The 24,674-nt window shown below is 37.1% G+C and overlaps 3 protein-coding genes across 10 annotated transcripts in view; 1 reads left to right on the top strand and 2 right to left on the bottom strand.

Moving 5' to 3' along the window:
- LOC306850992 (NACHT, LRR and PYD domains-containing protein 1a allele 5-like) overlaps positions 1-12,998 on the top strand; it is a 36,875-nt gene extending 23,877 nt beyond the window's left edge. For 5 of the 6 annotated variants that reach the window (XM_079386989.1, XM_079386986.1, XM_079386987.1 and 2 more), the window contains 6 exons: positions 2,289-2,432; positions 2,519-2,654; positions 4,002-4,049; positions 5,719-5,799; positions 5,880-6,173; positions 10,617-11,313. In XM_079386989.1, coding sequence (XP_079243115.1) covers positions 2,289-2,432; positions 2,519-2,654; positions 4,002-4,049; positions 5,719-5,799; positions 5,880-6,173; positions 10,617-10,645 — 732 coding nt within the window. In that variant the 3' untranslated portion in view covers positions 10,646-11,313. Of the gene's footprint in view, positions 1-2,288; positions 2,433-2,518; positions 2,655-4,001; positions 4,050-5,718; positions 5,800-5,879; positions 6,174-10,616 lie in introns of all 6 variants that reach the window. The other variant, XM_079386988.1, reaches the window with a different exon arrangement.
- Positions 12,999-13,985: 987 nt separating this feature from the next.
- Positions 13,986-19,452, bottom strand: LOC306850989 (interleukin-12 subunit alpha-like). The gene is made up of 6 exons (XM_079386985.1): positions 18,845-19,452; positions 17,542-17,658; positions 15,691-15,732; positions 15,490-15,609; positions 14,472-14,516; positions 13,986-14,289 (listed from the first exon to the last, which is right to left on the bottom strand). The coding sequence occupies exons 1-6, from the start codon at positions 18,851-18,853 to the stop codon at positions 14,158-14,160; spliced, it is 465 nt and encodes a 154-aa protein (XP_079243111.1). The 5' UTR covers positions 18,854-19,452; the 3' UTR covers positions 13,986-14,157.
- Positions 19,453-20,155: 703 nt separating this feature from the next.
- Positions 20,156-24,674, bottom strand: part of LOC306850988 (schwannomin-interacting protein 1-like) — a 250,253-nt gene continuing 245,734 nt past the window's right edge. For all 3 annotated transcript variants that reach the window (XM_079386982.1, XM_079386983.1, XM_079386984.1), the window contains 3 exons: positions 23,208-23,331; positions 23,018-23,111; positions 20,156-20,745 (listed from right to left, as the gene is read on the bottom strand). In XM_079386982.1, coding sequence (XP_079243108.1) covers positions 20,694-20,745; positions 23,018-23,111; positions 23,208-23,331 — 270 coding nt within the window. In that variant the 3' untranslated portion in view covers positions 20,156-20,693. The remainder of the gene's footprint in view (positions 20,746-23,017; positions 23,112-23,207; positions 23,332-24,674) is intronic.

The following is a 24,674-nucleotide window of genomic DNA, read 5'->3' as shown; positions in this document are numbered from 1 at the left end:
AAATACCTGTAGGATCTCAGCATCATGCATTCACTTTTCACAATAACAGAGACTTTCCATGACTAGGCAAGGTGAGTTTTTCTTCATCAGATTTGTAGAAATGTGTCTCTGCATCAGTGTCTCAGCAATGGATGCTCTGCAGTGAATGGGTGCCGTCAGAATGAGAGTCTGATAAAAACATCACAATAATCCACACCACTCCAGTCCATCAGTTAACATCTGGAGAAGACAAAAGATGAAACACATCCAGCATTAAGATGTTTTTAACTAAAATATGAGTAGATAATACATAATAACACTTCCTGCAGTGAAAAGTGTTCTAGTCTGAATCAGGAGAGAAATCTGCACAGATCAAGCAGCGTTTACAAAACAAAACAGCTCTGAACAAATATGTGGCTGGATTTTGATGAGAGAGACAACAGCAGATGCACTTCTTCACTGGAGGAAGAGTTATTATGGATTATGGACTCATATTTTAGTTAAAAACATCTCAATGCTGGATGTGTTTCATCTTTTGTCTTCTCCAGATGTTAACTGATGGACTGGAGTGGTGTGGATTATTGTGATGTTTTTATCAGCTGTTTGGACTCTCATTCTGACGGCACCCATTCACTGCAGAGCATCCATTGCTGAGACACTGATGCAGAGACACATTTCTACAAACCTGATGAAGAAACAAGCTCATCCTAATCTTGGATGTCCTGAGGATGAGTGCATTTATAGCAAATTTTCATTTTTTGGGTGAGCTATTCCTTTAACAAGTAGTGAACGGAGATGCTTAGCCTTTAAAATGGTTGATCGTTAAACTAATATGAGAGTTACTTATCCAAATGTTGTTACTTTCCAGGTGTTACAATTTTAAAGAGGGCCCATTTTAATATGTAAAAACACCACGTGGAAACCAGTCAACTGAGGTCATTTGGCTCTTTCATCTTTTATCTTCAAATTGATTCTATCGTGAGAAGTGCTCAACTCAAATAATGACCTTTGTTGCATTGTGGCAAACAAAAAATAAAAATTGTACATCAGAAATTACAGCCCCTGACGCAAAGCCACATTTTCTGGTTAGGTACTCGCCAATGTGACTCAGGCCAAAACTGTTGAATGAAGCAGAAGTGCTTGCTAAATGTCATCTATTGACATTGGCTCATCGTCTGATGTTCCACAACAGTTTGTGGGTTGCTTATCTTTGGACAGGGGCTCGTCTTTGCCTTCTGCGGTGGGTTTAATCGTCACATTCACATGTGAAATGACTTCCTGTGGTCTGCACACCACAGAGCGGTTTCAGCGCAGCGTAATTCACGCTGTCAGAGAGGACATTTCAGTTTCAGTCAGTCAAAAAAACTCACAGAATGCTTCTAAAGACCCTCGTTCTGCCAAAAATGAAAATTGTTTTCATGTACAGTACTTACCCTCATGTCCTTCCAAATGAATATGAGGTTCTTCTAAGAATGCCCTGGCCTCTTCTGTGCACATAATCAAAGGGGACTGGGTCTGTCAAGCTCAAAATAACAAAAAAGCACCAGAAAGTATTATGAAAAGTTGCTTTATATAAACTTTGGTCTGCCCTAGTCTGATTTTAGAGGCCTGTGTCGCAAAGATGCTATAGTTTTACTAACATAAAACCATATTACTAAATTCCTTGTAAGATGGATGAGTGTCTATCAATAAAGATAGTAAATAAAAATAGATTTGAAAATAGTAAACCACCAAGATGGCAGGATGTCATGAAAGAAAACATTTTCTCATTAACAATCCAAAATGAATGAAAAATAACATATAAAGCAACTAGAATTCTATTAGTTCACATCTGTTGGTGTTCAATATTTTAATCGTACTTTGCACAGATTTTTGATTCACATGTTTTTCATTGGACAGTGTTTTACTTTCAATAAAAAGCATCGCATTGCACATTTATGTGCACGTACTTGACCAAAGGAAAACTCAGGGACAAAAGTCGAGTCACATTTATTTTAATAACACTTTATGCAATATGGATTGTTTTAAATCAGCTTCACAGAAATAAACAGGAAAATTCATCAATTTCAATTTCAGCTGTAAAACAGCCTCTACAGACGACAATAGTGGCATTATAAAACTCAATTCAGTTCAATAACGCTGTCAGAGAAGTGATGGAAAGGATTGTAGTTCTGCTTAAAACAGGTGGAATTTGTTTGGTTTTGTCTAAATCCAGCTGATCCTGAACCCTGGGTTAGTTTAGCGTGACAACACTTAACAAGACTCTGATTGGTGTTCTTCAGAATTACCGCTGATGCCATGTTTTGCAGGACATTAGGAGGGCCGTCCGGCGGGCGAACAGTTTTAAGAACAACAAGAGGTACATACAAGTGGACAAGCCGCCCACATGCATGCTGGAGGAGAACAGGAGGTACCGTCTCATCAGCGAGCCCATGGGTCACATCACACCGGAGGTACTGCAGACGCGGCCGGAGATCACAGCTCCAGCGCTCAGCTGTGAGGTTATCATGTGTGTGTGTGTGTGTGTGTGTGTCTGCAGGACATGCTCTTCTCTCCTGTCATCGTGGAGGTGAAGGGATACTTCGAGGTCTTCTTTGAGGAGAGTCCTCCCTTCAAACTGTCCTTGACCGATGCTGACTCAGGACATACTGTATGGACGGCTACCATCAGAGAGGGTACGGCTCAATGAACACAAACATGATCGCCTCCTTTGCCTTGGTGCCAAAAATGTCTTCTTTAATAACTAATCATTTTAATAATTTTCCCACCTCGAGCCTGAAGTAACAGGCCTAAAACTGACAAAAATAGGAGCAAACGTTCCCTTCAGATTAGTACTTAACAAATATGTGACCCTGGACCACAAAACCAGTCTTAAATGTCAATTTTTCAAAATTAATATTTCTACATCACATGAAAGCTGAATAAATAATCTTTCCATTGATGTATGGTTTGTTATGATAGGACAATATTTGGCTGAGATACAACTATTTGAAAATCTGGAATCTGAGGGAGCAAAAAAATCTAAATATTGAGAAAATCTCCTTTAAAGTTGTTCAAATGAAGTCATTAGCAATGCATATTACTAATCAAAAATGAAGTTTTGATATATTTACGGTAGTGATATATTTCATGGAACATGATCTTTACTTAATATCCTAATGATTTTGGCATAAAAGTAAAATTGATTGACCCATTCAATGTATTGTTGGCTATTGCTGAAAATATACCCCAGCGACTTTTCATATGTTTTAAAACCCCAACTGTCACCCAAAGCTTGATATTATTTCAACCCTCTGACAGTACAGTTAACATGAATACACTTGAGTATGCAACTGAGTAAAGTCTGATCAAAATTGTATCACTATAATGTTATGGCTAAAATGTAGACATAATTAAATAATGCTATATACTTAAGGAGAATGATTATCTAAATGATTATTTCTTCGCATCTCCCTCAAATATCATGTCAGAAAATCAAGCCATTATTTTGAAAGCGGGAAATAAAAAAATAACAGGATTGAACAGATAGAAAAAAATCGGTATTTGCTGAGAAAAAAAACTATAAATATGTCAGTAATATTTCAACAGTTTAAGGACCGATTCTCATTATTAACTAGTTGCTTATTAGCATGCATATTACTAGCACATTGGCTGTTTATTAGTACTTATGAAGCACATATTAATGCCTTATTCTGCATGAGCAGATTTTAGATCTCTTAATCCACCCCACACCTAAACTGAACAACTACCTACTGACTATTAATAAGCAGCAAATTAGGAGTTTATTGTAGCAAAGTCATAGTTAATAGATGGTTAATAGTAAGAACTATTATATTAATAGATATCATATTAATATATATTAATATTATATTAATAGAGGGTTAATAGTGAGAACCAAACTATAATCCTGTCAAATAATTGAGTATCCTGTTAATTAGTAACAGTAAGACATGGAGACACAGTTTCCTGAGAATGACCCATGTTTGTAAAGAACAATAAATGTAATTATAAATCTTTTACAGGAGACTGCATACATCAACTAGATGAAAACCCCAGAAAACCATCGAAAGGTATGTGGTGCGTCTCTGTCCTCAATACAATGTGGGGATGATGTGTATTTGTTGGCCAAAACCCAGAAACCAGTTGCATTGCAGCACTTCCAGTTGCTTGAAGTACATGTGCTTTTTTTATTGTTGTTGAATGACTAAAATAAGGTATATAACTCAAGATATTATCGTGTTTTATTCTGTCATAAAATACATCAATAAAACCATTTAATTTTTGTAAAGCTTTTATTTGTGTTGAAACTCATCTACTCACTAGTCGCTTTCACATTCAATAAATAATTTTTTTTTTAAATAAAAACCGATAAAGTTGAAGCGTAATGGTGGCGATGTTGAAGTCATGTGACTCTAGTGTAGTAAGTCTATATCCAGTGATTAGCTTTTCACTTCTGACGATTGTAATTAGGCTTCAAAATTCACAACAGTTGTTAAGATCTTCATGATGAACAAAATGTGTAAGAATTAGGGATGCAACGATTATCGGTTTGACGATAAATCATGATAAAATTCCCGTTTCATATTATAATTATCATTATCAGTATTTGATTACCGGCGATTTGAACAACTCAGGATAAATAAATGCTATCCAGCATAAAGCAGAGTTTTCAGTAACAGCAGAGCACACAGAGTAGTGTAGTTTTGTGTGAAAACATGACGGAAAGCTGCAAGGTTTTAAACGAGTGCTGAGGGAATTATACAAATGATTATATGAATTAATTAATTATATTAATGCACCTCTGAAGGTTCTGACTGTCTTCAGAAAATATTCGAAGGCAGTTTGTTTTCACCTTCGCTCCATGTGATACCTAATAAAGTAGTGTTCTTTACGAGAAACATCTGTAATTCTGCTGCTCCATCAGCGCCACCTGCTGTCAGAGACTGGATTTACAGAGACTCTGTTCACATTCAGTCTGTGTGCAGTTTCTGTCTGGACTAAACACAGACCGGATTTACAGACCCTGCTGTAATTTATGACCGGTTGATGAAAAACAAGCTTATGTGGATTCAACACATTTAAACTATTCAGATAAGCTATCTAGAATTATTTATGGAGCAGATAAAATACATATAATCATTTATAAATCAGTTATCATTGTGACTTAACTCTTTTCTTTATGCTTTATTCTTTATTCTTCTTTAGGCTGAAGAAGTTTATCACTTTATGAAACCTTTTCAAAGGTTTATTTGAACATATTACATGTTATTAGAGAAACTGTTGTCAGTCATGTTGTCATTTAAAATCCAGACATCATTGGTTAATGTTATTGTTTTAGTGTTTATGCAAACTAAAAGTCATTTTATTTATTCTTTGTTGATTTTAAATATAAAACTTGGTGAAATGATTAATGTGTCAGTACTTTTTGAATGTTTCCAGCACATTTTAACAATACCGTGATAAAACTGATAACCGTGGTCATTTTGGTCACTATAATCTTGATAAGAAATGTTTATACCGTTACATCACTAGTAAGAAACTTGTGTTGGTCACAGAGCTGAATTTCTGCAATAATCCAAAAGCCAGTGGAAAAATCGTACTGGGTTTATGTTGAGGGAACCAGAATGATGTGAACTTAAGGGTTTGTCTACAAAAATGGATCGTCACTTGAGTGCTCTATTCATCACATTGTCAGAATATTCAGGAATGATGGATGTTTTGTGGTCTCGTCGTTTACAGGCAGAAAGAGACACAGCAGCACGTCGGAGGAAGAGCTCGGTCACAAACACAGCAAGAAAGCTCGTGGCATTGATGAGGCCGGTAAGTGTATGACGGCGGTGATGCCTCGTTACAGTATTTATCCTGATTATATGTTAACTGGAGTGCTGGTGTGTCTTCAGACTGTCACGCGACGGCCCCGGCTCCGGCTCCAGACCTGACGGACCAGCAGCTGATGCAGGTGGCCAAACGCATGGGGAGGGAGTGGAAGGTCGTGGCCATCAGCTGTCTGGGCCTCAGCAAGCAGGACCTGGAGGAGATGGAGGCCGCCGAGGAGAGCGCGACCATGCTGAAGTTCAACATGCTGGAGCGCTGGAGACGACGTCAGCCCAAGGGAAAAGCGGGAATTCAGGATCTCCACAAATGTTTGAAAGACAACGATGACGTGCCGAATGAGGTCATTGCTGTGCTGGACGGTGAGTCTGGACGGGATCTGGGGCCTCATTTATAAAATTTTGCGCAGAAATCATCCTAAATTTGATCTTACGATCATATCTTGAATATGCGTACGTTTGATTCATAGAATGAATGTACGAACAGAAAACGTGCGTGCACGTCTCTTTCAGATGTGAAATCTATGAATCGCATATGATCTTGAAGTTTTTGGAATGGTTTCAGCTCTCTGCTTGTAAACGACTCCTAATTAATGTCATTAAAGGTCCCATGGCATGAAAATTTCACTTTATGAGGGTTTTTAACATTAATATGAGTTCCCCTTGCCTGATTATGCTCCCCCAGTGGCTAGAAATGGCGATAGGTGTAAACCGAGCCCTGGGTATCCTGCTTCTCCTTTGAGAAAATGAAAGCTCAGATGACCCGATCTGGAATCTTCCCTTTATGTCGTCAGACGGGGAAAGGTTACCTCCCCTTTCTCTGCTTTGCCCGCCCATGAGAAAATGAGCTACGACCGTGCGAGGCAAGCGAGAGACATCATGGCTTGCAAACGAGCGAAGCACTGTTTTTTGGCACTTCAGATCTGTTCTACTCTATGAACTGTCACATACTGTAATACAACTGAATGCCCAATAAAGCTGTTCACATTTACATATTTTCTGTTGCCATACATAAAACAAGTATAAATAGTAAACACGACCCATTAATAATACATGTTAACCCTAAATCACTCTCACTATACTCCTTAAATGCTGATTTATAATCGCAACATCGTCTGATAAAATCAATATACATCTAACTTACACTAAAAAGCGACTATATGCAGTGGTTTTGGCTATATTACTGTTTTGTGTCTGAGTAATAAACTGCGCATATTAAATTAGGTTCATATTTAAAAGTCCAAACAGTCAGTAAGTGACAGGTGCTTGGAAACGTTGTTTTGTAAATGATTTATTGATGAGTCTGCTGCTTTAAGGCAAACTGAAAGCTCTGCTTCTCTGCCGCTCGCTGCTCAGAACAGACGCCGGGAGAGAGACCTCGCGCTCGCGGGGCAGTACTGGAGACATCTTACAACTGAATGATAGTTTTTTTTTTTAAGTTGCTTGGTTTGTTAGTATGTACCCGTTATGGGAAAAAAGCTGCCAAAAGGGTCTGAAAGTTACTAAATATTGTTCTAAAGTAGCGCTCGTGTGTGTGAGACGCAGGAGCTGATGGCAGGTGGATATTGTTGCGGTCCGCCCAGGTAAAGTGTGGGAAACACTGACTGTATCCAGACACAATATTTTAAACTAACCATTCGGAGAGGTCCTGCTGTAGCCGCTGAGTTGCAACTTCTCCATCCGGACCAGATTCTGGGTCAAACTGAAAAGATTGAAGGACTGCGTGTCTACGAGCCATTGCCATACATCCACTGTCAACATTAGCGTATGGTACCGTGGCCGCAAGCTGCAGGCCACACCCACCCTCCACCTTGCCCCGCCTCTCTCCTCCTCATTAGCATTTAAAGCTACAGACACAGAAATGGCTCGTCCTAAGGAAAGCTCATTGTGGGACTGGCTCTTAGTGGCTGAAATTCTGCACCATGAATTTCGGGAACGAGACTTCAGATACAGTACTAGGGACCACTTAGGCCTATATAAAAGCATCCAAAAAACAGCATGTCATGGGACCTTTAACATATAAAATATCACCAATCATCATAATTTAGAACAGCGAGCTGCAAGAACAGCTTACATTTCTAAAAACCTGCAATACTCTGACAATAAAAAGTGCGTAGTCTGCTCGGACCCCTGACGTGGCGCTAAGCACTTTTCCACGTCAAAGACAGTTTTTATAAATATGAGCACTGGTGTGGATTTAAGCGTACGCACAATGAGGCCCTAGGTGTGTATCTTCTAGTAGGAGGGATGGCCTGGGCTCAGTGTAACAGATGAAAAAGGCTTTGAGGTGTGTCTATTCGTAGAGATTGACCGATATATATCGGCCGATATTATGAATGTTTTAATGATCAACATCTGCTGATAAGTTTTTGTTTGGTTGGTAAGAGACGGAAGCAGGAGTTTTATTTTTATTTTTTATTTATCTGTAAATGTAATAGTGTGATATGATAGTGGTTGAGCTTTATATCAACCATTAGCCACTCTATTCTAGTGATTGACCAATATATTGCCAAGGCCGATAAACTGGCATTTTTTTATTATCTGCATCAGCTGAGAAGTTTTTCTGTTTGGCCAGTGTGCCAGAAGCAGGACTTTTATTTTGACAGAATCAAGAGGTTTCCGATGTTTATTTTACAGATTTATTTTCATCAAGGTTGTTCATCAAAGTAGTGGAAAGAAAACATCCAAAATACACATTTAAATGTTTTTTTATTGTGCTTTATCTGCACTGTAAAAAGTGAACCTGTGCAGTTGTTGCTTTAAGGAGGTATTTCTTTCTGATATTCCATACAATTCTAGTTTTGTTGTTGCAACATAGTTCAATCAAGATTATGTAACAAAAAAACAAGAGGATGTTATTTTTAACTTGAATCCATTACGTTGCCCCAACATACAATTTCCAGTAAAACTCAGAATTAACACAGTTAAAACATCATAAACATGCTGATTAATGAATTTTGGTTCAATGAGAAATTATGATTTTAAGTTATTATATATTTTTAGTTGCAGCAAAGGGAAAATTTCAATTGACAGCACTACTTTTCAGCACAATGGTAACCACTGTAAAAAAAATTTAAATATAAATAAAATGTCACATGACTGGCAGCAACAAAACATTAAACACCAACAGATCTCTTTCTCACTTATTACAATCCAGTCTGACTTTAATTCATACTAAACTTCTTATTGAGGATTAACTGAGGTTTAGATGTTGTTTTATAGAAAATAATAAACCGTTGTGGAGATAAGTGCTTTAACTGGGCTTTTTTTTCTCTGACTGCTGCAACTGTGTTTCTAAAGCACGTATATTATAGCAACAGTTGTGAGAGAAACTGTGATTAGGTGATCTTGATTACTTATTGATGATTGTGATGACTCAGTGTAGGGTCAGATTCATAGATCATATCAGGAGTCTGATAGCTGTTAGTCTTGTGATGTTATGACAGTCAGATATTCAGATTTCTTTTGTTATATAGCAAGTGTTTTGAGCTGTCTTTTTGACTCACACAGAGATCAATAATCAGTGTATGAATCTCAGCAATGGTGACAATCAATGCAAACCTTTTTTGTGACATTAGTAGCTTGGTTTGTGATGTTCAGAGTTGACCGCCACCGTTGCTGAGGTTCATACGCAGATTCATTATATCTGTGAGTCTATGATCTAAGCCCAATAATTTCTGCATAATGATTTTAAAAAAAACTTACCAAATTTCAAAGCAGTACAATACTTCAAAATGTGAAACTAATAAATCTAAATAACACACTCCAGATATGAACTGTGATCACTACTTGACGATAACATCATCATCTCATTAAGTTTTCTGCATCAAATGTACTAGAAATGCACATTTACAGCAACCAGAGAATAACTAATGGTAAAAAGTCAAGGATCAAGCACCCAACTAAAGCAAATGCTTATCTCCACAATGGTGACTTCATTATTAATTACTTTATTATTGTCAATAAAACATCAATATCTTCACTTAAGTAATTTGGCCTAAGTGGAGGAATCAAGTTACATCTACTAACAGTTATGCTTTAGTAAAACTTGTTTTTTTTCAGGTTGGTTGAATTCAGTTATAATCAGTAACCATAAATCATTTATTTCATTTAAACAAACCCAGTTATTGTAGATGTTACCAGTTGACATACAATTTCTAAGCTGAACTGACTAATCATATTTTTCAGTGTATTTTCTGATTTTTGCAGTGATAAAAAGAGAAATCCGAAATCCCCTATATAAAAACATTTAACGCTAATATTTCAGTAAAATCATATTGGAGAATTTAAACCTGGATTTATCTAGTTTTAAGATTTTTGTTCTGGATTTTTTTGCAAATTAATGTGTATTAACATAATGCTTCATTTTCACATTAAACCATAACATTTTAGAACTTGTAATGCAAAACAACTGTTTGAATATACTGTAATGAATGAATGGGTGAAGTATGGTGATATTTATTCACCTGTAGTGTCTTGCTTGAAGCACATTTATGCTTCCTCTGTGCAGCATGAACATGTTTTTAATGTCTTTATGAAGTGGCTTGATGAGTGCAGTGTTAGTATGGGACATACTGATTGCCCCTATTTAATATGAGACATTTCTGTAATAATGCCAGTTACTGTTAGTACAGTAAACAGTTATCATTTGTAGTAATTCTGATGATGTGTGGTTTGAAAAGCTATTGATTTGTTGGTTCATGCCAGCGTTGTTGTACAGGGCTTCTGTTTCAGTACAGTATATCAGTTTGTTTTATCATACACATTCACACTGAAACATTTGTGTGTGTCTCATCTTTTTTCCAGAGATGCTACAAAATAATTCCGCTACATGAGCTTCAGCTGTGAGATGAGCGCACGTCTGACCACCTGTCTGGAGTCTGTGGACGTCTGCCGAATGTCAAAGCTGACCGATCGTCAGAAATCACTTTAACCACTGATAGAGAGCGATGAAGTCCTGAGGTTTGTGCTCATACTGGAATCTGGAGCTTTCAGCAAAAACTTCAGGAGAACTGAGCTCTGTAGATACTTGACGCTCTTAGTACATCTGGTACATTTTGTATGTAGCTCTTTGTACATTTTTAGATATTGTACATATTTGGATGTTTTTGTAAGGATTGTAAGTTGAACTCAGTTTGTTTTGTTGAACTATAAGCCGTGATCATCTGCATTTGTTTTTAAGGAACCCAAAACATTAAGAGTTGATGTTTTGATCTCAGGTGCTGTTCTCTGACGTTTTAGTAGCGTAACACCAGCGCATGATATCATGATATTCATGCAGATGCGAGCTCAATCCCCACGAGTGACCATCACTGTTCACATGGACACAGAGCTCTTGTCGTACTGGTTCAGAATATTTCAGCAAACGGCTGCATTAGTTTCTATAGTTTCATGTCATATGAAATGTTTTTTGGGTAAATCTGCACCTCTCACACCTGTATGATGTGCTCTCTCAGGGGAATCTTTATTCTTTAAATGAATAAACCATGAAAATGAATGACAGAACCACTGTTTGTATTTTCATCCAAGTCTATAGGAGTTTAAACCTGGTTCATTTCAGACAGTTTCTCGCCATAATGTTTACCAAAAGCAGTAGATTCATCAGCTGATCTCCAGACATGTGACGAGGAGACCGGTGGTGTTCATCTGCTTATCCTTCAGTCAGAATGAACTCTGACACTGCTTTATGAAGCTCTTGATTCATCATGCGCTAATATGCTTCATCACATCTGACCCATCATTTACAAATAATCTCTCCTGCTTCCCTGTCATCACCTCACATGATGTGTGAATGTGGAAGCTCATGATAATGTTCTGATGTCATAAACCAGAGCATTTCAGGGTAAGTTACTTTTGCAGTTTAGCGTCAATAAACCTGTGATACTGCTCTATTTTAAGAGTCAGCGTGGTTCACTGCAAAACTCAGACAGCTCCGTCAGGCCAAAGATGCTCACAGGAGTGCGGACAGAGTCTTGTATATACAGGCCACATACACACTGAAAAAAGAGATCAGAGTGGCAAAGAGGAATTATTCTGAAAGGCTAAGGATTCAGCTCTCTTCCAATGACACGGCTTCAGTGTGGAAAGGTCTGAAAGACATCACCAACTGCAAGACACCATCCCTCAGCACTGTGGAGAATCAACAACTAGCAATACAGAGCAAATAGGTCTGTGGATGATGCAGTAAACATGGGACTGCATTATGTTCTGCAACATCTAGACAGACCAGGGACTTATGTGAGGATCCTGTTTGTGGACTTCAGACGACACCACACTGATCGGCCTCATTCAGGACGGTGACGAGTCTGCTTACAGACAGGAGGTTAAGGAGCTGGCTGTCTGGTGCAGTCACAACAACCTGGAGCTTAACACGCTCAAAACAGTGGAGATGATCGTGGACTTCAGGAGAAACCGGGCTCTCCCCCCACTCACCATCATGAACAGCACTGTAACAACAGTGGAGTCATTCAGGTTCATGGGCACCACCATCTCTCAGGACCTGAAGTGGGACATTCACAATGACTCTATTGTTAAAAAGGCCCAGCAGAGGTTGTACTTTCTTCGCCAGCTGAGGAAGTTCAACCTGCCACAGGAGCTGCTGAAACAGTTCTACTCTGCCATCATTGAATCCATCCTCTGCACCTCAATAACTGTCTGGTTCAGCTCAGCTACCAAATCTGACCTCAGAAGACTACGGAGGGTAGTCCGGACTGCTGAGCGAATCATTGGTACAACCCTCCCCACTCTCCAAGAACTGTACTCATCCAGAGTGAGCAAAAGGGCTGGTAAAATCACTCTGGACCCCTCACATCCAGCACACAACCTCTTTGAACTGTTACTGTCTGGTCGACGCTACTCTGAGCACCAGAACGACCAGACACAGGAACAGTTTCTTCCCTCAGGCAATCCATCTCATGAACACTTGACACTAATTGTGAACATTGTGAATTTATACACATACATTTATTCATCTAACGCATATACTTAGTTTACATTTCGAATTTGCACATAATATACCTGTACATACAAAATTGTCAATTTGTATATGGTTATTCCTATTTACTTATTTGTGTTTATCTGTGTTTTGTCTTGTCACTGTCATCCTGTTGCACTTTGGAAGCTTCTGTCATGAAAGCAAATTCCTCGTATGTGTAAACATACCTGGCAATAAAGCTCATTCTGATTTTGATTCTGATGCTTAACTACTACATAATTATAGACCCTTAAAATAAACTGCACACATAGAGCCTCATTTTTAAAGTGTGCATATGCACAGATTTGATCTTAGAGTGTGCGTGCACTTAATCCACTCCAACGCTCATATTTGTAAAAATTGTCTTTGATGTGGAAAAGTGCTAAGCATCACGTCAGGGTCTGAGCAGACGTACGCACTTTTTATTGTCGGAGTACTGCAGGTTTTTGAAAATGTAAGCTGTTCTTGGAGCTCGCTGTTCTAAATTAAAGGACATTAATTAGGAGTCGTTTACAAGGCAGAAAGCTGAAATCATTCAGTTGCGCGCAAGTTCAAGATCATTTGTGATTCATAGATTTCACATCTGAAAGAGACGCGTATTTGAGAAATTATTGAAAGATCAATTTATGGATGCTTTCTGCGCAACATTTTATAAATGAGGCCCCAGGACAACTAGATGAGCGCCAGAGACAGATCCCCAGTGAAGACATTGTCTCCTAGACGGCCAGTGGGACAAGACCACCGGAACCAGATGAGTCCTCTGCACAATCTGACTTTGCTGCAGCCTAGAATTAAACTGCTGGTTTCGTCTGGTCAGGAGAACTGGCCCTCCGACTGAGCCTGGTTTCTCCCAAGGTTTTTTCTCCATTCTGTCACAGAGGGAGTTTTGGTTCCTTGCCGCTGTCGCCTCTGGCTTGCTCAGTTGGGGACACTTAATTTCCAGCGATATCGTCGACTTGAATGCACAGATACCATTTAAACTGAACTGAGCTGGATGATGACATCACTGAATTCAATAATGAACTGCCTTTAACTAAAAATTGCGTGTTTTCTATTGTCTTTTTGCATTATTGACACACTATTTTCCTATTTGATATTGTAAAGTAGCTTTGACACAATCTGTATTGTTAAAAGCGCTATATAAATAAAGGTTACTTGACTTCTTGGGAATCATCCACACAAACACAAAATACATTTTTGTTGCACAAATATTTTAATAAATAGTTAATAAATAATGTATTACATACACATAAATAAATAATTTCTCAAAACAAATAAATAGATTGAGTGATGAACATAAATATTCAGCTTATGTGTGACTGACAGGCGTCAGCCGTGTTTGATGAAGGTGACCTGGCGCTATAGTGAATGACATCATTTCCTGTGCTCTCCGGAGCTGATGTAGCCCAGCGCCCGGTTCACGGTGATGGCCCGGATGTGGAAGCCCTTCAGCGTTTTGCACAGCGACAGACGGTCATTGAAGGACGAGTCGCTCCAGACGTTCCACTACAAACATCAGAGAACATGAGCGTCAGAAACAACGAGCCTGTCTGCAGTGACTGAGCATGAAGGTGGTGATACACGGGACAACTTTTTTGAGCAATGTTTCTTGAGCACTTTCCCATTGAGAATGGCTCAAAAAGTTGCCCCGTGTTTCATCAACTTGAGAGACGACGACAGACACTCACCTGAGGAAACTCTCCATCCGCAGCCTCACAGTTCTCATTCAAACACTGCAAAACAAGCAGAATTAGACATTTATTAGAGTTGTCATCACACACATGACACGCTTTTACTGTTTACACACAAAAACTGAAGAATACTCCAGCTTACTAAGTGAGCACTGCGCAGTGAACATCTACTAGTCTTTAACCCTTGTGTTATGTTGAGCGTCAGAAATAATGGTTAACCTAGGATATACAATATATATATATATATATATTTGTCACAGGTTCTCATGCCTGCAAAGTTTTAACATATGGAAAGCTTTGGAATATGCAAATATGTGTATGCAGACTATAAATTATGATTATGATGATTATAAGTCAGTTTGACCCACAGATTTAATAAACATATTAATAATTAAATTAATTAATTAAATAACAAATAATTTTTTGATGTATTTTATTATGGCAGGTTCTCAGCTACCCTCTGAGGGTGTTTACATCTGCATTTATGCATTTGGCAGATGCTTTTATCCCAAGAAATGTACATTTTTATCAGTTTAAGCATAGTAATTCCACTGGGAATCAAACCCATGACCTTGATGTTGTTAGCGGCATGCTCTACTGTTTAAAGCTTTTTTTATTTAAATGTAAAATGAAAAATAAAATGTTACAATACTATTACTATTACCACTATTACAAAACTATTTACAATATTTCTTTCTTTTCGTTTAAAAAATATGTGAGCAGCATTATTGTTAAAGGTTTACTGATTTTTAGTTTTGCTTTCATAGTGAGATTTTTGGTTAATTGCATTGAACCCAGTTAGGATCAATTTGACCCACAACATAAACATTGTACCCAGAAATCAAACATAATACAAGGCTTAAGCAATTTTGCAGTGAATGTTTTGAGCAGTGGTTCTTTCTCTATTAACTCTGGTTGATTGGTCAGACTGCAGGAGAAGCGCTGCGGGATTCAGTGATTGTATTATATATTATAGTGACTAATCATAAGTTAGTGTGAAGGAGGAGATTCTCACATCCATCAGGGCTTTGGTGGCCGTCTTCACTGGACTCAGATCAGTCTCGCTGGGCTTGTAGGAGTCCAGAATCACGTCGTAATAGCGCAGATCGGCTCTGATGTTCGTCAGACACTCCGTCTGTGAAAATCACACAAGTGTTAGACGGAGCGGATCAGCTGAGCCGGATCAGACAGATATAAGACATCGCAGCACGCTCACCTCACTGAAAGACGAGCTCCTGTGGCTGGAGCAGGACGCTTTCTGAAAGCACACATCATGATAATTAACATACTGTACTGATAACACTTCACAGTGAGCTTCCATCTGTTGACATCCGTTCACTGCATGATGCTTAACATTAACTAACAATGAAAAACAATTATAAAGCATTTATTCATTTCAGTTAATGTCCATTTGAACTTTTACTACAAGCTGTATCTGAACACTTTAGAACACTGTTCCATCGTTAATGAATAACTACACAGGAACAAATGAGTAATGAACTATTAGCATTGTAGTAACTACTATTACCTAACAAGAAACTCTGAAACTGGTAGTTCACTATTAGCCAATCAATAACTACTATTTCTTTCATATCCTGGAGAACTACTAAGAACTACTGTATACAGGATCATAATGAATGTGAATTATGCATAATGTATAATTAATTCTAAAGTGAAGATCATGGTAACACACTAGTAATGATTTAAATGTTATTAAGAACCTTACAAAAACCCCAAAAGTTTACAATGATTTAATTTCTAGGGAGTTATCACGATCTTCACTTCAGAATACTGATCCAAATAATTAGTAATTCCTTCTGAAGGATTTGGTAATACTTGAGTCATTACTAGTGGGTTACCATGACCTTCACTTTAGAATTAATTATAGATTATGCATTATTCATATTAATTATGAACCTGTATACAGTAGTTCTTAGGGAGGTATGAAAAATAGCAGTTACTGATTAGCTAATAGTGAACTACCACATTCGACTAAGCACTATCACTTACTAACTCATTAATCAGAGTTTCTTGTTAGTTACTGATAGTTACTAGAGTGCTAATAATGCGTTACTCATGTGTTCTTGTGTAGTTATTCATTAATGATGGAACGGTTTTATTTAATTGACCTGTGCTGACATTAACTAACAATGGGTCAAAGACAGAAAAAAGTGTTTTCAAGCATCAAAACTATGAATGTAATACAGCGTTGAATTGATGTTGTTTTTTAGTACATTAGAAAGTGTAATAAAACTTATAATTTTACATTTTTAAACTTTGGCCATTTATCAGCAATCGTTTTTGTTTTACTCATTTAAAATGCAATAAAATGTAGTATTCTTTTATATAATTTAAAATGTTCAGGTCAGAATAAGTACATTGTTTCAATTTCAAAATATAAGTGTTACTTAAATATAATAAATATAAGTGTTACACTGAATGACAAGGGAACATTATTTCATCCACATTTCAACATTTTATTCTCTCAAAACTTATTTGAAACCTTAAAATTAGATGCTTTACTTGCATTTAATGTGCTTACTATGTATATAAAATCACTTTTGTCAAATTTCTTCTTTGACCCCAATACATTTGTTAATAAAAATACATCTGTTCATTGTTAGTTCATGTTAGTTAATGCATTAACTCGTGGGACCTCAATGTGTTAAATTAAATACAAGCAGAGTGAGGTTTGTTTGGTCGTAGTTAGGAAACGCTGATCAGGTTGACTGTTATTTCATACAGTTTTTTTTGTGGAGAAACCTTGAAGTTCACAAATAGGTTGAATTTTGCCTGCAGAAATTCTGTCAGTAGGTGGCGCTGTCATGAGACACTCAGCAAACCGTGGCAGTTGTATCTCTAGTTTCATGTCAGTAATCTCACAGTTTGCTGTCCATGTGGTTAATTTTGGTTAACTCTAACCTTCTCTGGAGAAGTGATCCTGCAGTCGCTCAGGTGTGAGATGAGGGTTAAACTAAAGCAGATGTGACACTGCTGTAATGAGCGAGATGTTGAGAAGATGAGCGGGTTCTGGTGAGCTCAGAGATGTGATGTGTGTGAGACTCACGTCATCAGAGGAGCTGGGCTGACAGACAGACGCTGTGAGAGTGTGAGGAATCATCTGAGCCTCCAGATCCGTGCAGTTAAAGCCAGCAAACAGATCCCTGTGCTCCATCTTCCCCTCCTGCGCTCAGAGCACGCAGACACACACACACACACACACACACACACACACACACACACACAACATGAGACAAGAGTAACACCATCAACCATCAGAAACATTCTCACAATAATACACAAGTCCCTTACTGTAAACATCACAAAATATTACGACTCTCTGTGCTGAAAAATGCTTCAAATAACATGTTTTCATATATTAGTATATCAACCAACACTGATGGATCTGATGAATTCTGACATGTTTGAAATCAGTCTGATAATATGAATATTTCAGGCGATGATTAAAAAGTGAAGTGGTTTTTATGAAGATCCTCTTCTTTTTCCAGTCACTCTGTAAATAACCGTGTTGTATGTGTAAAGCTGACACATCTCAGTTTGACCACAGCACATTTCTGACCATAGTCTGTTTGTATAGAGCTGTACAGAAATACTGCAGTACAACTAAATCATATTCATATTTTAAAGCTAATAGTTTAGGTGCTTCAGAACAGGACTGATCCAGATATGGAAATATATTATAAATACATATCAAATAAAGGACATTTCAACCCAGGTGAAAAGTGCACTTCTATAATGTACTTAAAGTGTTCTGTTTTCGTGCACTAATTTTGTACTTAATATACTAAAAATTATTCTTTAGTACTTCTTAAGATAAACTTAAAGTGCATTATGGAAGTGCACTTGTTTTTCACCAGGGTAAGTATCCCATATGGCAAAAAAAAATATGTTTTAATTTTTTCAGTATTTTTTATATACACTAAACTGTATCAAAATACATTTATGTAAATATATGTTCTACCATTTATTTTTTATTTTTAAATTTTTCTTTAAAAATATTTTTTTCAAAGCATTCAAAAATCTATTTTGGCCTCCATATATTTCAGTCTAAGAAAATACATTCCCAAATGTCACATTTAAAGAAAATATTAGTTGTCTATAACAATAGTCTTAATGTAGGCAATACAAAGAGTGTAAATGTATTTTCTTGCCCCTGAAATATATTTTGTTTCAACCTTCATACAGAAAAATGTTTCAAAATTCTAGCCAAAACATATTTAAAATATAGACTAAATATGTTGTAAATTGAAATTGAAAGCATATTTAGTTTCAACCTTCACATACCAAATATATATTTTAATCTCAATGTATAACATATATTTAAAATCTGTGAGTGTGTGATGCTGTACCTTCTTCATGATGTGTGAGATGCTGGAGAGCAGAGATCTGGCAGCGGCGCTGCATTCACACTGCTGTGTGTGTGGAGGCACCGGAGAGCCCAGCGCAAGAGCCACAAATACACTCAACACAGCACCTGAGACACACACACACACACACACACACACCGTCAGTCACACATCAGCTGCAGCACCAGACGTCAGATGCAGTAAATCAGCTTTCAAAAATGTCTCAAATGTTACATTTGAACACTTCACTTGCAATCAATCAAACAGAAAAGTAAAGATGTAAATATATCAGTTCCATCACGTAACAGTGAGTGTGTGTGAGTTACTCACAGATCTTCATGATGAATGTCGTCGCTCAGACTCGGTGTGTGTGTGTGTGTTTGCTGGAGTATGAATGTGATGGGCTTTATACTCATGACGGGGGAATCCCTCACACTCTCAATCACTGTATAACCTCTACACACAGTGTTTTTCTTTTGGTTTGTTGCCTGCATATATGTATGAAACTGGAAAAAACACTGATGTGTGCATGCGCTCATCACAGTGACCTCAACAAACAACTGCATTACAGCCTCCTGTTTTCACTTCATTCAAACACAGCCACAAATCACAACACTTTCAACACTTTCCATGAATAACTGGAAAACACTGCACCACGATCAGTACTGAAGGTAAATCTGAACATCAGTGCTGTGTTTCCATCCACACAAATCTGAGTATTTTCACTCAATCACACAATTATCTGACTAATATTTGATAAACTCGCAAATTTTCTTTTTGTTCCAACAATGTGTAATACTGTCGTATACAGTCTCAAATAGAACATGATATATAAAATCATCTTTCTGTAGGAGTTGACAAATTTCCAACATGAAACATGATTCATTTTCAAAATGCAAAAAAAAAAAAAAAAATTAGTAGAAAGAAACAGCACTTTGGAAATGACTTCATGCCATTTCTGGAAATGATTGTCACTGAAATATATTCGATGCTAGTTTTGGATAAAAAATGTAAAGAGCAGCACTCTGTGTTTAATCTTCTTGTGTTTAATCGTATGTGCAATTTTATTCTAAAGCATAAACTACGCAAGCTTGCTTCTGCCACACAATTAGAAAATACAAAGGTAATCGTGACTTTTTAATCCCAGAATTCTGACTCTTTTCTCAAAATCCCGAGGTAATTTCTTCTAATTTGTACTTTTCTTTTGTGAGAAAAAGTCACCTTTACATTATTTTTCTGTGGCAGAAACGAGCTTCCACGGAAAAGCGATTACGATATTTTCTCCACAACAGACGATCCAGAACGCCACGGTTTATGAAACAAAGTTTTATTTTTTCTTATTTTATACATATCTGTACATAAGCATCTCCCTCAAATAAAGAATCTGAATACAATAGAATGAAAATGATATGAACACACTTATTCAGATGAACTCGTGTCAGAATCAACATTCACAAAATGTTGAATACCAGTCGGAGTGAACGTTACCAAAAGCTACAAGTGGACTACAAGGCAGACATGTTTCCTCTGTGGTCAGCATCCAGAGGCGTCTGTTCTGAAATACTGTCCAAACATTCAACAGCTAATTCACCACGGCGGCGTCTTCTTTTCTTCAGTTTCTCACGAGGTGTTTTCACACCGCTTTATGTTCTGACGGTTATAGTTTAGTGGCGAACAGGAAGGACTGAGGCGGTCTATGAGGATCGCAGTATCTGAGACGGAAGCGTGGGATCCGGAGGCGTCTGGACTCTGGCCTGCGTTTAGTGTGTGAGGACGTGAGCGGTCAGCAGTTATGAACCACAGAAGCAAAGGAAAGGTGTCTGTCTATACTGATGTATGGAGGAGTGCGGCTTCATTTGGACTGCGTCTTCTCCGCCAGGTGTTTCTGCTGGCTCTGAGCATGCCTGAGGAACACATGAGCGTTAACTACACACACAACAGCCTGATTAAGCTTCATTCTAGTGCTGCCAAACGATTAATCACATACAAAATAAACCTTTTTGTTCACATAATATATGAGTGTGTACTGTGTGTTATATGTACATATAAATACACACACATACAGTATATGTGATATAAAATATATACATGCATGTGTTTGTATTTATATAGACATAATAAATATACACCGTACACACTCATATATTATGTGAACAAAAACTTTTATTTTGGATGCGATTAATCGTTTGACAGCAGTAATTTATTTCCAATCCGTTTTAGACACTCTATGGCTATATGCAACGGCATGTAAATGAACTCTCATTAGAGTATTAGTAGACTGTTAGGGTAGGGTTAGTAGAATAAGTTAAAATGTACTTACCATGTAACTAAGTTATGGAACAGCCTGTACTTACAGTTTGTTATTATGTAGATGTTACAGGCCGAGTCTGTTACACAGCTACTTATGTAACCAAAAGTTTGTTACATATGTGTTGCAGACTTTACACAACGTAATTATAAATGTAAGTACACAGACATAAGCTACTTAAAATAAAGTGTATCAAGATTGTACTTGTGTAATAGTAACTGTGTAACAGACTCGGCCTGTTACATCTACATAATAACAAACTGTAAGTACACGCTGTTACATAACTTAGTTACATGGTAAGCACATTTTGTTTCATGTAAGTACAATGACTACTACTAAGTACTTAATTAGGTAATTACTCTGTATCATGACACCTTAAAATAAAGTGTTACGGAATGTTCGGAATGTTACACACGTTACATGTACTTTCTATTATAATAACAATAAAATGTGCATAACTACATGCAAGTAACCTTAAACCAAACCCTAATCCTAACTCTATACATGTGTGTCCCTGCAGCACAAAAGCAGTCATGAGTAACACAGGTATATCTGTAGCAATAGACAACAATACATTGTATGGATCAAAATTATACATTTCTCTTTTATGACAAAAATCATTAGGATATTAAGATCATGTTCCATGAAGATATTTAGTAAATTTCCTACTGTAAATATATCAAAACTTCATTTTTGATTAGTAATATGCATTGCTAAGAACTTCATTTGAACAACTTTAAAGGAGATTTTCTCAATATTTAGATTTTTTTGCTCCCTCAGATTCCAGATTTTCAAATAGTTGCATCTCAGCCAAATATTGTCCTATCATAACAAACCATACATCAATGGAAAGATTATTTATTCAGATGATGCAGAATTCTCAATTTTGAAAAATTGACACTTATGACTGGTTTTGTGCTTCATGGTCACATATAGTAAGTACATGTAGACAATTAATATTACTCAGTACTTAAATGTTTAATTACACTGTAATTGTATAAATGTATAATTACACTATAATTACACATGAACACCTTAAAATAGTGTAACCAAATGTCCATCAAAATAAAGTGTTAGCAGATATTAAGCAGTCTATTAATACTCTAATGACTGCTGGTTAACATGGAGTTACAAAGTTACGTATAGTTAGTAGAATGTCTAAAGTTCACTATCACAATAATGTGTAACCAACAGTTTTGTTACTTCAAATAAACAAATCGATAATGGATATATATATATATATATTTAATTTAACTTTATGTCCTAAAATAACTAATACTAAAACTTTAAAAAAGGAATAAAAACTACATAAACATAAAAAACAACAAAAACTAATAAAATGCTAACACTTTTATTTTAAGGATCACTTCTCACTGTTAACTAGTTTATTAGTATGCATATTACTAGCATATTGGCTGTTTATTAGCACTTATAAAGCACATATTAATGCCTTATTCTGCATGAGCATATTCTAGATCTCCTAACCCTTAACCCCAATACCTGAACTGAACAACTACCTAGCTAACTTTTAATAAACAGCAAATGAGGAGTTTACTGAGGCAAAAGTCATAGTTAATAATTAGTTAATAGTGAGAATTGGACCTTAAAATAAAGTGTGACTGAAAAAAATGACAAAAACACAACAAAATGACTAAAAACTTTAACTAAAATGAAAACAAAAGCAGACAATGTAATAATAAAATCTAATTCAAAACCTATAACAGTATGTGAACGCCGGTGTGTAAACATGTTATTATGTAAAGTACTTCAAGTTTTCTTTAGGGGAATTTGTGCTTTACTGGAGTATTCCTGAAACTCAGCGCTTGTACTTTTACTCCATTACGCTCTGTTTCTCATGCTTCGGTCACCTGGTCAAGTCCTCAATGTCCACCAGCATGGCGTCCTGCTCCATGTGAAGCTCGTCCCTCATCAGCAGCAGCTGCACCAGCTCCTCGTTCAGACCTGAGCATCACACACACACACACACGTTCCTGAGCTCCACACACACTCCGGACAGTATATATAGAGTGTATGAATGAGACAGACAGAGGTGTTTACCCTCGATCTGGGAGTGCAGGTCATTGACGATGACCTGAAGCTGCCCCAGGGTCATGTCTCTGAGATCCGTGGGCTTCAGACTCCTCTTCATCAGACACTCGCTGATGTGCGGCATGTGAGGAAGCTGCACACACACACACACACACACACACACACATGAATCATGTGAGTGATAATGTACAGTCTGAAGCAATCATCAGGTGACCAGGACTCAGCGTAAAGCTGAGAGACAGGAATATGTCAAGTCAAATCTATTAGTATAGTGCTTTTCTGAACACACAGCAGTCTTTGGAGTAGTCTAGCTCATGTATTTCAATATAGGTTGTTTTGCTCTGTTTAGAGATGGTCAGTACTGTTCAAAGTGAGAGTATTGAGATCAGGTTGAGTTTTGCTCTAAGCACGAGTAACTGATTCTCAGAAAGCATTCATGAAATGCACAAAAGTAAGAGGGATTTAGAGAAACAATTCTCAGAAATAAAATGACATTCAGATGTCTTGAGTGAAAACGAGCCTCTCACACTGATTTTCCCGATTTAATGATCATTCATTTCTTGAGAAATACACATCAGTTATAGCGTGTCTGATTCGAGGCAGGATTATAATAACACGATGCTGTGTTTGAACAGGTTTTATATATTGTTTGGAAATAACTTTATTGTGGTAATGCTTTAGGTTGTATCACACACCTCACAAGTAACGGATGCTATATAATGCTTTCATCTGTTTAATCTATGTAATAAATCAGCGGTCAGTTATTCAGTTTATCATCACCACTGACCAATCACAGTCAGCTATTCCAGAGAATCATGGGTTATTATTATTTCTAATTATGGTGTTATGATAGTGAAGGAGTAATGAATAAAATTAAGCATTAACAGAAACTAAAGCAGGTTTTTCACATTACAAATACCAGTATCACACATGGTAATTCTTCAGGTAAATCACCCATCTGAAGTTCCCAGGAGGACTCGCTTCATTCTGACACACTGCAGTTTTACTTTCGCATTCGTTCACTAGCTTTGACCTGGTTCCTATTCAGATGTGTTTCCCCATTTTAGACAGATATGAGCGCCGTAAGACAATAATGAGCTGGGCTTATACTCTAGTTTGTGAAGGGAATGTTAACTCTGCAGCCAGTGAAGCGAGGCTACATGAATGCTTCTGTGTAACTGTAAGAGTCAGATTAATCCTGCTCTAAAGTCAACTGCAGGGACCCAGAAGTGAAGAGTTAAACGCATGAGTCATGATTTCATATCATTAAAAGACAAAGAGGACTCACACTCGCTAGAAGAGAGGAAAAATCACTTCTGCTTTGCAAGTTTGAGACATGTGGTTTGATATTAGATACAGGTTGTTGCAAGTTTTAAGGCTTTAGTATCAATATATTATTACAAAAATAATAATCCCAGATTAACTCTCATATGCAGGAAACTGGAAGGCGAATTTCTTTGAATTAATATTCAGTAA

The sequence above is a fragment of the Barbus barbus genome (assembly GCF_936440315.1).
Source record: "Barbus barbus genome assembly, chromosome: 31".
Lineage (NCBI taxonomy): Eukaryota > Metazoa > Chordata > Actinopteri > Cypriniformes > Cyprinidae > Barbus > Barbus barbus.
This window is presented reverse-complemented; position numbering and strand designations above follow the sequence as displayed.

Bases quoted from the DNA above. Each gene is read 5' to 3' on its own strand.
- LOC306850989 (XM_079386985.1), bottom strand. The intron at 15,610-15,690 runs GTGAGCGTGCTG...TGATTTTCACAG, and splicing joins GGAGCTCGTCTTTCAGTGAG to ACGGAGTGTCTGACGAACAT. The intron at 14,517-15,489 runs GTGAGAATCTCC...CTTGTTTTGCAG, and splicing joins CCACCAAAGCCCTGATGGAT to TGTTTGAATGAGAACTGTGA.